This window comes from Gossypium arboreum, chromosome 10, assembly GCF_025698485.1.
Source record: "Gossypium arboreum isolate Shixiya-1 chromosome 10, ASM2569848v2, whole genome shotgun sequence".
NCBI lineage: Eukaryota > Viridiplantae > Streptophyta > Magnoliopsida > Malvales > Malvaceae > Gossypium > Gossypium arboreum.
In genome coordinates this window covers 104944124-104956662 of record NC_069079.1, presented here as the reverse complement: position 1 = coordinate 104956662, position 12539 = coordinate 104944124, and the positions used below count along the sequence as shown (strand labels likewise).

The 12539-nt window shown below is 31.9% G+C and overlaps 2 protein-coding genes across 2 annotated transcripts; one reads left to right on the top strand and one right to left on the bottom strand.

Annotated features, from left to right (window-relative positions):
* Window positions 1-1177: 1177 nt before the first annotated feature.
* Window positions 1178-9363, top strand: LOC108487812 (uncharacterized). The gene is made up of 6 exons (XM_053020298.1): window positions 1178-1372; window positions 6820-7060; window positions 8139-8218; window positions 8501-8524; window positions 8627-8669; window positions 9059-9363. Exons 1-6 carry the CDS (start codon window positions 1178-1180, stop codon window positions 9196-9198), a joined length of 723 nt encoding a protein of 240 aa, XP_052876258.1. The 3' UTR covers window positions 9199-9363.
* Window positions 9364-10431: 1068 nt separating this feature from the next.
* Window positions 10432-11036, bottom strand: LOC108488519 (protein RALF-like 33). The gene has a single exon (XM_017792799.2). The coding sequence runs from the start codon at window positions 10958-10960 to the stop codon at window positions 10580-10582; it is 381 nt and encodes a 126-aa protein (XP_017648288.1). The 5' UTR covers window positions 10961-11036; the 3' UTR covers window positions 10432-10579.
* Window positions 11037-12539: the final 1503 nt, after the last annotated feature.

The window sequence follows — 12539 nt, the reverse complement described above, 5'->3', positions numbered from 1 at the left end:
GACGGGTAACAGTTGGGTTGTTCATCGCCTAAGTGCTTAGAGGGAGATTTTGGTTCAAAGGAAGCTTAGTATTGGTTGGGTCCTTGCCATTCCCCTAAAAGGAGTTGGTAAGATTACCAGAGCAAGAGTGTTAGAGGATTGAGAATTGTATCTTTCTAAATCTGAGACATTTTTTGGTCCACCTCATTGCACCAACTGTTGATACAAAGTTCAATAAAGGAGGAAATAGTGATAGGGCAATAGAGACTGATTCATCTAAAAAGGCAGAAAGCCAGACAAGAACAAAAGGACGAGTTGATTGAAAGTAGAAAAGGGTCTTTCTTAGAGTAACTTCAAGAAGTCAAAAAGTCAATCCTTTCTCCATCGTTAGTCAGGTCTTTATAGGAGAGGTCCTCTTGTCCATTAGTATGACATGGCAGGATAAACATTTGTCCCACTAAACACGTAAAGAATATTCATGGGCATGAAGGATGTATATCTTGGGATTCATTCAATTACGTCTCCAATTAGTATGAAGTAATCATGCTTAAACCAACTCTTTATCATATCCAAAGTGTGTTCATATTTGAAGAGTATTCCCATCTAGCGTATGGGCTTGATACCGAAAGGGTGTTGCTCCTCTATTTGTGCTGTTGGTCTAGTTGAGCTTCTCCTCATGCGATAGTTAATATTGGGTCAACGTTGTCTAGGAAGTTAACACATATTCACGTGGCAAAAAGTTTACCACTAAACATATTTTCCCTAAAAAAAGTATTAAACATATTTCAACGTGTTGTGTTATATATAATTATTATATATTCAATGCTTATATTACACATATTTATAACCTTTAATATGGTTAGCAATATAAATTATATGAAAAGCTATAAAAATATGTAAAATAATTTTTGTTACAAAGAAGATTAAAGTCTCGAGGACTTGTCGAAACCTAAATTAAATTATTAAAAGTTTACAAGTAATAATTGTAAGAAATGCGGACCAAACCAAACAAGGTTTAACAAGATCTGTTGCAAAATGGTTAAATTTTCTAAAACTAAGGTAGCAAGCAAAAATAGTCCCAAAATGTAATAAACAAACCAAGAAACCGAACCAAATCGAATCGTTGATGAGTTGGAGAGGATGCCAAACAATGCTAAGTGAAATTTGAGAGATATAAAGAGGCAAAGCATCGGAATTCATGTGGAACCCACGGTTGACCCAAACGAACCAAGCGGCGAGGCTCATGCTGAAACTTGACCCGATAGATGCCAGGTTTATGAGCCATAAAGGAGGGAACCAAATGGGTTTGGCCATTATGGTTCGATACCGTTTGGGTGAACCAAACTTAAAGATGATGAAAAGGGTGAGAGAGAGCGGAATGGCAATGGCTATGGTGAGTGACCGAAGGGCTTTCATGGTTTGAGCCTTTTTGTCTTCAAATGTGACCCTGACTCGAGTGGCTCGACTGGTTTGATACATATCATGCTCAACTTGAGGTTTGATTTGGAGGATTTCAGAGGCCATTGTAATCGATAATTCTACGTTGTAATTTGCAGAGCTATGGAGGAAAGATATATGGGTTGAAACTTGGTGTTTTTTGGGGAGTAAATCTTGGGTTTCCATTAATGAATTTATGATTTTGATTAATTTCTTTCTTTTTTCCTTTTGATGAAAATTAATTTCTTTCCTTTTTAAGTCAATTTAACCATTTACGTTTTGCCCTATTCTTTCTCAAACTAATTTGTCTCAAGTAAAATAAAGGGTAAATTGCACTATTAATCAATAAACTATGAATAAATTTATGTTTTAGCCACTTAACTAAAAAAGTTACGATTTGATAAATGAATTATTTTAATTGTTTATAACTTTCTCAATTGAAAAATGTCAAATTGTTTATGTGGTGTGAATTTAATTTTGGTTAATTTTAGTTTTTATTTTAAACTTTTGAAATTTTATTTATAATATAAATGGTAATAGTTAAATTTGTCAAATATTAGTCTCATAGCACGCCATAAGTTATGAATTTAGTCTTCAATTTAATCAATTTTAATTCTTGTACTTTTAAAATTTTGAATTTCAATTTTGACTCAAATGATAGCGATTAAATTTATTAACTAAAATGATGTGACATTTTTGTAAATATTGTGTGAAAAAAACTAGTTAACATAGCATTGTATGTGTGATAATGTGTTTGCTAGATAAGATTTTAAAATAGCTTGACAAATATCATTTGAGACATGATTAGAATTTAAAAATTCAAAAAGTAGGTGAACTAAAATGACCAAATGTATATGGACTAAATTTATAACTTAGCATAATATAGAGACTAATAGCAAAAATTGACCCCAAAAAATTATCATTGAATTGATTTTTAATACATTTTAAAATATAATTAAGCCTAAAGAGAAAAAAAGTAAATTACACCTAAGGTCACTCAACTATTAGTAAACTTACACTTTGGTCACTCAACTTTAAAAAGTTACAAATTAGTCACTACACTATTCAAAATTTATCGCTTAAGTCATTGGATCGTTAAGTTGTTAACGGGTGTCTGACATGGCCACTCACTCACTATTCATCATAAGATAAGCTACACACAAGGTCACTCAATTATTAATAAGTTTATACTTCGGTTACTCAATTTTCAAAAAGTTACAAGTTGGTCATTGAACTTTTCAAAAGTTTCAGTGTTTTAAGGATCTCCTCCATATTTGTATTTTAGTAATCTCTTTATCGTCTAGCCTATTCCTTGGGCAATAAACACATTGAATGAGAGCTTTTTTCCCTTATTTTTCAATTTTATGGTTTAATTTCCATTTGAAACTTCGTTGATTTAAACCCAAAGCTCTTTGATCTCTATCTATCATCTTTAGGTGGTCACCTAACTCCAATATGTTCCTTTTCTCAATGAGACTTTCTCCTCGACCTTTTGCATTGAGCCGCCATCGCTTGGAACTCTCTAACTAACTCTTGATTGAATATTGTACGTTTGAGTCCTTTTTTTTCATATTTTGATTTTTTTTCATAATATTATGCTATCCCTTTGCTTCTATAAGTCTTGTTTAGGGATCACTGAAACAAGAGACATTCTTCCATTTTTCTTTGTATTTTTGTTTGCTTTGATTTTGGTTGCGGTAATATTTGGTTACTAATATGAGGTAAGTGCATGTGAATAGCTTGATTTTGGATTTTATTGGGTTATGGTTTTATTTGAATGGGGAATGATGAATGGGATAAGAATGAAGGGTTGTTGAGTTGCTTAGGTTAAATGTGAGGCATGAGGTTAAAAATGACTTTACTAGTGTTTGGAGCCTTAGTTGTTGTTGATATTGTTTGAATTATCATGTTAGAGAGTAATGGTGTAAAAATTGAAAAACCAAAGAGTAAACTTGTAAAGTTACTAATAGTTCAATGAAAAAGTTATTACTTTTTAAAATTGAGTAACCAAATAGTAAATGTAGCACCCATACCTAACCCGATCATCAAGTCCAAATGAGAAGCACCACTTTTGTTACCAAAGCAATTAAGATTCACTTTTCTTTTAAATTCTCAAACATCAAATATTTTTCATATTATACGAACTATTTATTTCAAATATAGACAAGTTCAAGCATTCAAACACTTTATAATTTCATGAAAACAAGTTCAAGGATATTAACTAAAACAAATAGAAGTAGTTCCCATTCAACATCAACCTAATGTCTTTCTTTCAGCATAATTTACAAAACATCCATATTGATTAAATTAAGTTTGAGTCAAATTAAACACTTATAAAACATTTTTAATCGAAATCTAGGTGTTCAGGGATGATCAAGACCAAGTTTAGGTCTCCTGGGTTCAAAACAAGTCAAAACCGTGGAGGGACCCTGTTCTGACATACTTGTACCAGTAGAAGTCCCTGCTACTATTCATTGTGGATGCTAACTTATTTGTATCGATATATTTGTCCATTTATACTGATAGAAGTTTGCCAGAACTAAAAAATGACCCTAAAACTCACCTAATTTGATCTAAAGCAATACTAAATCATATCCAAACATTATAAGACTCATTTAACAAATTCTAAACACCATTTCAAACATATTTAACACATTAAATCACATATTCACAAACATATTCACAACCTTATTAACATCATGCATCAAGTTTACTTTATCGACAAACAAGCAATATCTCAAACATAACATAAACATGGTAAATTAGGCATGCATAGCAACATATCCCTAATTATAACACATATTCACAACACTATACATGTATGATCACATTAAATATACAAACCCTTAACATGATAAGTACCCAAAACATCAAAATAAGTTCAAAGACTAATTATGACATTAAGTACATGTCGCTTTGCTACAAAACATATCAAAATTTGTACAAACTTTGTTGAGCCGAGAATTGAGTCTTAGATAATGTCATACTTCTCGTGTCCTCGAGATCTAACATTACCTGCGCACGAAAATAAACAAACCACATGCTGAGAAATAAAGCTCAGTGGTGCTAACATGATTTGAAAATAATAAAACATATATATAACAAGTTAACATATTCAATATATATGAGATTTGATAATAGATTAAACTAGATTTAAATATCTTGTCTCGTGCTTTTAGTATTATGCTTTCATGCTTATTTTCATGACACATATCAACATTTAAATTCAACTATAATGCCATCTCATTCACATATGAATTAAAACATATCATGTGAGCCATTTCATTTTCTCATTTCATACTCAAATCCATTGATTCATTTTATATTTGCATTGACCCTCAAGGCTCGTAATGATCATATTGCATGGTCTTTCACATATTATCTTTCAATGTTGTAACATTCATTTACAATTTTCACAATCAACATCTATCATTTAATATTCAATGGCATTAACCAACTTATATGTTTCATAATCCTTGTTAACCAGACATTTACTCAAGACGGATACACAAATCATCCAACCATCACACCAATATAGTTGACACTTAGTGCATCATCGATACGTCTGAAGTATATTGTGCTCCACACCTTATTGGTATAAATTGAAGAAATATATGTAAATGTGCCTAGTACCTCATTGGTATGTTTGAAGTATAATGCGCACTCTTCGCCTTATCAATATAAACTAAAGTAAACTCTGTGCATTAATCCCATGGCATGTCAACCATACTCGACTCTATCCGAGAGCGTTAATAGGGTATTCAATGTTTCACAACGTACATGATTCACATATTATAAGCCTTTTCATAGCGAGTTCTTATGAATAAAACCATTTGCATATCATTACATATCATTACTTAACATTATCATGCTTTCACATTTCATGTACGACTAATATGGCGATTCTCATCATTCATATATCATTTACCACATTCATTTCATATATATGTTCTCATATCACTCATTCATTGCATAATGCATTCATGACACTTACATGTTCATTATCATTTTTATATCAAAATTATGTTTTCACATACCATTTAACCAAAACATCACATATATTCAATTTAACCATAACATGAATACTTACCAAGTCATGAGACAAGTATTGTTGTTACCTTAATTAAGTTATATTTAATGAACCATATACATATTGAATTCAAAGTCACGAAAGTATAAACTGGGAGAGGTTACTCGTCTACGACCTTCACCTTTCCTTTATCTCGTGACGTTCCGACATTATTTTTAGCTTCGTACGATAATTCGATTATAGTAACAGATTAGTTTCCACCTAATCACATGAAAACACAACAATTTAACCTAAGTTGTACTTTATTCATTTTAGACCCTATAAGCCCTAATATTTGAAATGCACGTATTTCTCAATATTTAGTACCGAATTAAAATCCTATTTCATATTGTTTTCATTAGGGACCTTGTGCTTTTAATATATATCATAATTTCTTAACAACTTTCAATTTATTCAATTTTAGTCCCCTAATGTCATAAAAAAACCATATAGCTTAGTTGGATTTATAATAAAATCCAACTTTTCATTACTTTTTAATTTAATCCCAACATGCTCAAAACTCATACTTTAAAATCTTTTTAAAATCAAGCTTAATTTCACCAAAACTTTTTAACAGTAACTTGATAAATATTTAACAATTTGAAAATCTAGACATGAGCAATCTACACTAAGCTTAGATGACCAAGAATTTACAAAAATCATGAAGAGAAAAGCTCACTTGTTCAATTTGATGATAGAATGTTAAGGAAGAAAAACCTAGAACTCTTTCTTCTAGCATGGACGACACATAGGGATAAAGGAAGTTATATTGTTTTATCTCTTCTACTCACTTATTATTTATACTTAAATTAAGGAACTAATTAAACTTAATTAGTAGACTAACCTTATTTAATTAACTATATAAATAGCCATAATCATTATTTAATATACTTAGCGAAATGGATGGAGTGAATTATTCTCATCCACTGACTCATGAATTATTAATAGTTAAATAACCATTTTGTCCCTTGGTTAATTGTTAATCAAGCCCCATGCATTTTATAAATTAAAATTTAATAGCAATTACACTTTTATAAATTAGTCATTATACCATAATTAACCGCTTTGTCGATTCAACTACTCGGTTGTCCATTAATATATTTTTAATTTAAATATGTAAATTCTTTTACTGATTTGATTTACGAAATTTGATGCCGAAATTACATTTTTAACATTGATTAAAATTAGGTCATTACAATAAACTTACTAATAGTTGAATAATTAGATTGTAAATTTATTAGTCCTACATCTTGTTACCAAGTTAACGGGCCTGTGACTAATTTGTAGCTTTTTTTAACTTAAGTGATCAAAGTATAAATTTACTAATAAATTAGTTACATTGGGTTTGGTTTATAAAAAAAAAAGCGTTTGTTTTTTTCCCGTTTTACAAAAATGCCCTTGGACAATCAATTCTCATTGCTGTAATCCGCGCTACTAATTTCATCGTCTTCACGCTTCACTTCTCGTTCTTTCTCCCTCACAGACTCTGTCACTCAGGCAAACAGCTAGCCATTTCTCTTCATCCCCTCTGCCAACCGTCAAAAAGTTTCTTGGTCATTGAAATATACGAAAATGGTATATTTCATTTTCCATAATTAAATTATTTTCTTTAATTTTATTTAAGATGTAATATTTTTTTCATTAATTTCCTAATCATTTATCGAGAATTGTTAGATTAGGTTTTAAACCTTCCGTTATTGAATCTGATCTGTTCGGTTGTACAAGGTAGCAATATTCCGATTTTCTTTCCTTTTACTTTGATTGTAATTTTGAAAGTGCTGAAGTTTGTTTGGTTACTTAGAAATGCTTAAGAAAATAATGTAAATATTAGATTAAAATGTTTGCCTATATGGAAATTGATTTTGCGTCCTTTGACGATACGTTTTTTGTATTCGGTTTGTTAGTGGAGTGAGAAATGTCATAATCTGTTTTCTAAAAGAAGAAATGTGAGATAGAGCCGTGATTGGTGATCTCTGAATGCTGAGAAATGCTTTCAAAGTAAATTTGAGTAATAGTTTCAAAAGTTAAAACAGTGGAAACTGACCAATTTACACAATATATTTCTTAGCTGCGGCTTGTTTATGTTATTAGAATGCAATAATCTGTTTATGTAAACAAATTTGTTTAATATAGTTATTGTTTAATTGTTTTATGTTGCAGTGACATTTAATTTGAAGTTAAACTAGTATGATTGGGCTTGTTGGGTCTAATTGAGTTGATACTTAGGAGGCTCCAACTTTTTATTTTTATTGAAATTCTCATGTCTGTCTCTTGTGTCTGACATAGCCATGGGTTCACGACCCTTCAAGGACTCTTCAAATACATTCATGTCAGACGCATAACCATATTCTATGCTCACACCTGAGTCTGAGTAAGATAGATTGATTTCACTGATTTTAGGCTTGAATTTTTCGAATAAAAAGTTTGCTTCCTTCATCAACTGTCATTTTATATAGTAGCAGACATTGATACCTTTGATAGCATTCTGTGTTGTATAGTTTTTATTTTATTTTTATATTCTGCAGAATGTTGATTTCACTGATTTTAGGCTTGAATTTTACGTTCTTTAAAGAAAAAATTTGCTTCCTTCATCAACTGTCATTTTATATGGTAGCAGACATTGATACCTTTGATTGCATTCTGTGTTGTATAGTTTTTATTTTATCTTATATTCTGCAGAATGGGGATGATTCTGTAGATTGGAAACTGGAGAATGAAACAATGGCAGCTTTTGTAAGTTACTTTTCAAGTTCCCCGACACTTATATGTATCACAAATAAACTTAAGAGTATTTCCTTCTCTTCATGGTTGTTTAGAGCAGACAAATATTATTCTTTTTTAGGGTTTATTCTGAGTTTTGCACTCAAATTGATTTGTTTGCTTTGGACCATTGTATGATCTTCCTGAGATAGCGGAAAAGCATGGGGATTTTCTTATGTTTAGTTATATAGATATTGCAATGATTTAACTGATTTTGATCCTGATTTTAATGATTTTAATTACATTGTTATGCAGGTCCAGACTCTACTTCAACAGATCGTGAGTTCTTATTTTGAACTGTTTTGGTATTCTATAAGGAATTTCAGAACAATAAATTTTAAACAGATTTAGCTAATACCACCCTTCCATTACATATTACAGCAACAAAGGTTCCAAACAATGTCTGACTCCATCATTATGAAGAATATCCTTTTCATATTATCTAGTTGTTTCTATGCGAGGGCATGAGTTGCATGATTAGTTTCTATAAAGCATCAAGGAAGTTCTGTTTTGTTGATCTTGTGGTTGTTTGGTGGAGGTTTTTAAGCATTTCACTTTTGCAATAAGCAAAATGTGAAAGCTTTTTTACTTGCTTACACCGAGGTTTTAGTCTGTTTTTACATTGGTTTTTTATTTCAATGGGGAAAGTAGCCATGGGCGAGTTGCCAAATTTCCTTTCATTTCACTCAACCTTGTTCTTTAGGTGCTACTAAAGCTAAAGTGAAGCAGTTTAACCTTAATTCGATGTATATTCATGTTCCAAAGAAAATAAAACTTATAAGCATGTTCTTGATTTCCTTGACTTAAACGCACTTGATGAGATGGGCTGCAGGATAGATGAGCTAGAACAAACCATCAATGATCTCAAAGCAGAGATGGATGCAGATAAGCCTCCTTCTCCTTCGGTTCCTTCCTTGCCAAAGGACGATTCCAAGTCGCCCAAAGAACCATAACAGTGTGAATTTGGCGTTTACAGCATGGTATTAATAGACTGTATTCCTTTTGTTCCCTAGCTTTTCTCTCATGGAAAGCCAGTAACAAACAGACACAGATAACTTGTATTTGTGACCGCCTCTTCTAATTTCAATTATCTATTATATATGGTTAACCCTCTCTAATCATTCTTCACACTAGTAGTTTAAGTTCATGATTAGACTTCTTTTCAATATATAATATGATTGTGATTAGCTGTTTAATTAACAAATACCTGAAGTGGAATTGATTTATATATAGAAAATACTAGTTTGGTAGGGAAGTTTATGCTTGAGGAATCTCATTATCTTTTAGGTCATGCTAGTCACTAAGTAATTTGATTCATGTTGTATTTGATTTTGTTCATAATATCTAAGCATTAAGAAATGAAGTCGTGCATCAGTGGTCCTAATTCTTGATGTTAACCTTTGCGGATAGCTTTCTGTTTTGGCTTCCTTTTCTTATACTATTAGGTGACAAGACATTTGAGGTGCTATGTTATCTGGACCCCGGGGCTCAAAATTAGTGTCGGATGTGGGCATATATATGTATTTAGTTCATTAACTGTTTCAAAATTAATGACAATAATTATGTTTGAATATGTATTGGACATAGGTGTTAAGTTTGTGTAGTGTGAATTTAATGCGTAGCAAAATACAGGTGTAAGATGCCAAATACAGTTGGATTGCATTTCTCTTCGCTTTGTTTTGGCCAATCACTTTGGAAAAAGAATTAGATTCTATGTAAATGGGTTGCTTTGAATTTGCACTTCACACATGAACCGCCCTCCTCACTTGCCGCAATTGCTGGGTCAATCTTTTTTATACAGACTTCTTTTTTACAACTTTAAAGTATAAGTAAACTTAAAAAATATGTGTATAAATTTTAAAAAAAAAATCATACTTCATAGCCTTGAGAAGAAAAGGTAGCCGACATTTCCTCAATAATATAGCTGAAATCTTGAGGGGGGGAAACATCTCAGTGCCATAAATAATCAATAAAAAATATAAACTGTACAAATCAAGTTATGTTTTGTGTCACCAAACAATTTGTACCACTGGCACAACCTCAAAATCTGATAAACCCAAAATCAAATAAATTATTTTATTAGCAACACAAATATGATCCTTACAGAATTCATTCAATTATCTTTATTCCACTCAATTATCTTATATGCGTATATTTCATAAAATTTGAAAAAGAAGAAGAAGAAATTAAAAACAGCAATACACACAATAATTTATGAATCAAGTATAGGAAGAAATAGAAGAAAATATTACATTTTCAAAATTAGACTAGAGGAGCAACAAATTTATTTTATTTTTATAATAAAAGGACATAAAAATAAATAAATAAATAAATCTAACGCCGACAGCGTGTAATTCTACTGCACCCGCGTGAGTAAGGATTTGCTTGAGCTCCCGGCCGGCAGTTATAATACGACGCACCCCGTCGCGAACATGGCACCGTGTTTCTCCTCAGCGCACCGTAGCTAATGTAACGCCTCGTCGCTAAAATGCGCCTGTTGATCTCGGAGTCCATGGCGAACTCAGCGTCGAAGTCCGAGGAATATTCCCCGCTTAGCATCAGGCATTCCGCGATGGATCCACTGCACTCCGATTTAATCGAGAGGAAATGGTTGCCGCCGAAATCGAGCATGGGAGACGAAGCGGAAGCCGCCACGTGGATGGCCAGGATTGCGCAAATCGCGAGGAAACTGAACGAGAATCTAGAGCTTCCCATTTTCGAGCTTCGGGTTTTTTGGGTTTTCTGTTGATGAAGGGAAATGGAAATAAGGGCATGTTTTAGGATTATAACTTTATAAGCGATTGGTGCTAAGAGAAAGCCACTGGAGTTTGGATTTATTTGCGATTATGCCACTTTACTTTAACGTGACCGCCCTAACTTATGTCAATCACTTTGTGGACGTCCACTAATTATATTTTTGACTCCTTGCCTTTTCACATTTGCTATACAAAATAATAGGTTAATATACAAAATAAATCCTTAAACTTTGTCACTTTATTTAGATAAACCTTCCTACTTTTTGTACATTCAATTAAGCCATTAAACTTTAATCTATAACTAAATAGGATTCTTAATATCAGTATTTCCATTTGAATAAAGGCTATCTAAATGAAAATCAATGTACAAAAATAAGCTTAAGTACATTTGTCTAGAACATATCTTTCTACTTTTTTAATGTTGTTTTTATATGTCCTATATTATTTTTTTAGTTGTTTATTATTGTAAAATAGAATTATTTTCAAATGTTGGAGTTTTATATTTGTTATACCCCTCCGACTTTGGAGATGTGGTAACATAGTAAACTATCTAAGAAGCTTCTACAAGCAATTCTTCGCTTTTCATTACCCAAGTAGTCATTGAATTACCAATATCTTGGAAAGCCTACCTCCGTTCAACCTCCCGGCCCCTTTGAAAGGTTTATGGTCACCAAGTTATTCATCCTTACGAACGGACTACCCATCACCTTCAAAAGGGTCTTGCCTATCCATCTTTGTGAATAGACCACTTGTTTCTCAAGGCATTCACTTTTCTAATGTGAACACTCCCCCAACTATGGACACGTCCTTTAGGCCACTAAACCCTACTTGACCGTAACAACTTCGTACCCCAATTCAGAAGGAATGTTAGAATGAGTCCCATCACGTACATCGCTCTATGCATTCCATGATGATGACTTATTGGTAGTAAGTTTACCACATCAACACTACCAGGCACGAGACCTCCACTATATATATATATATATATATATATATCCCTCGACAAGATAAAGAAGGGATCGACCCTCAAGCATTCATAGCCACCTTATAATCCTCAACCTTCTCATTTGGGTACCCAACTTCCTTACTTACATACATCCTCCGACTCTCTGCTCTATTAGGAAGAACCTACCTTCCTCAATACCATCACATACTCCTCTTTATATCCTCATTTGTTGATACCTCATCAACAATATTTTAAAATCTTAATAAACTATAAACATTCAAACTAAGTTTATTTATGATTGGGACATGATTGATTAGTCTAAGTGCAATGCGATTCAACCTAGATTATCATTAATAGATAAAGAAAAACATGATTGTATAAAAGTTTAAGGTTTATTTGGGTGCCAATTAAAGTTTAAGGAATTATTTACAAAACAATTAATGTTTAAAGATTTATTTGAATTTAACAAAAGTATAAGAACTTATATAAATAAAAGGATAAAGTTTAAGGGTTTATTTAGTATATTAGCCAAAATAATAACAGAAAAATGACAAAAAAAATGAATGGCTTGAATTATGATCAATTATCTTAT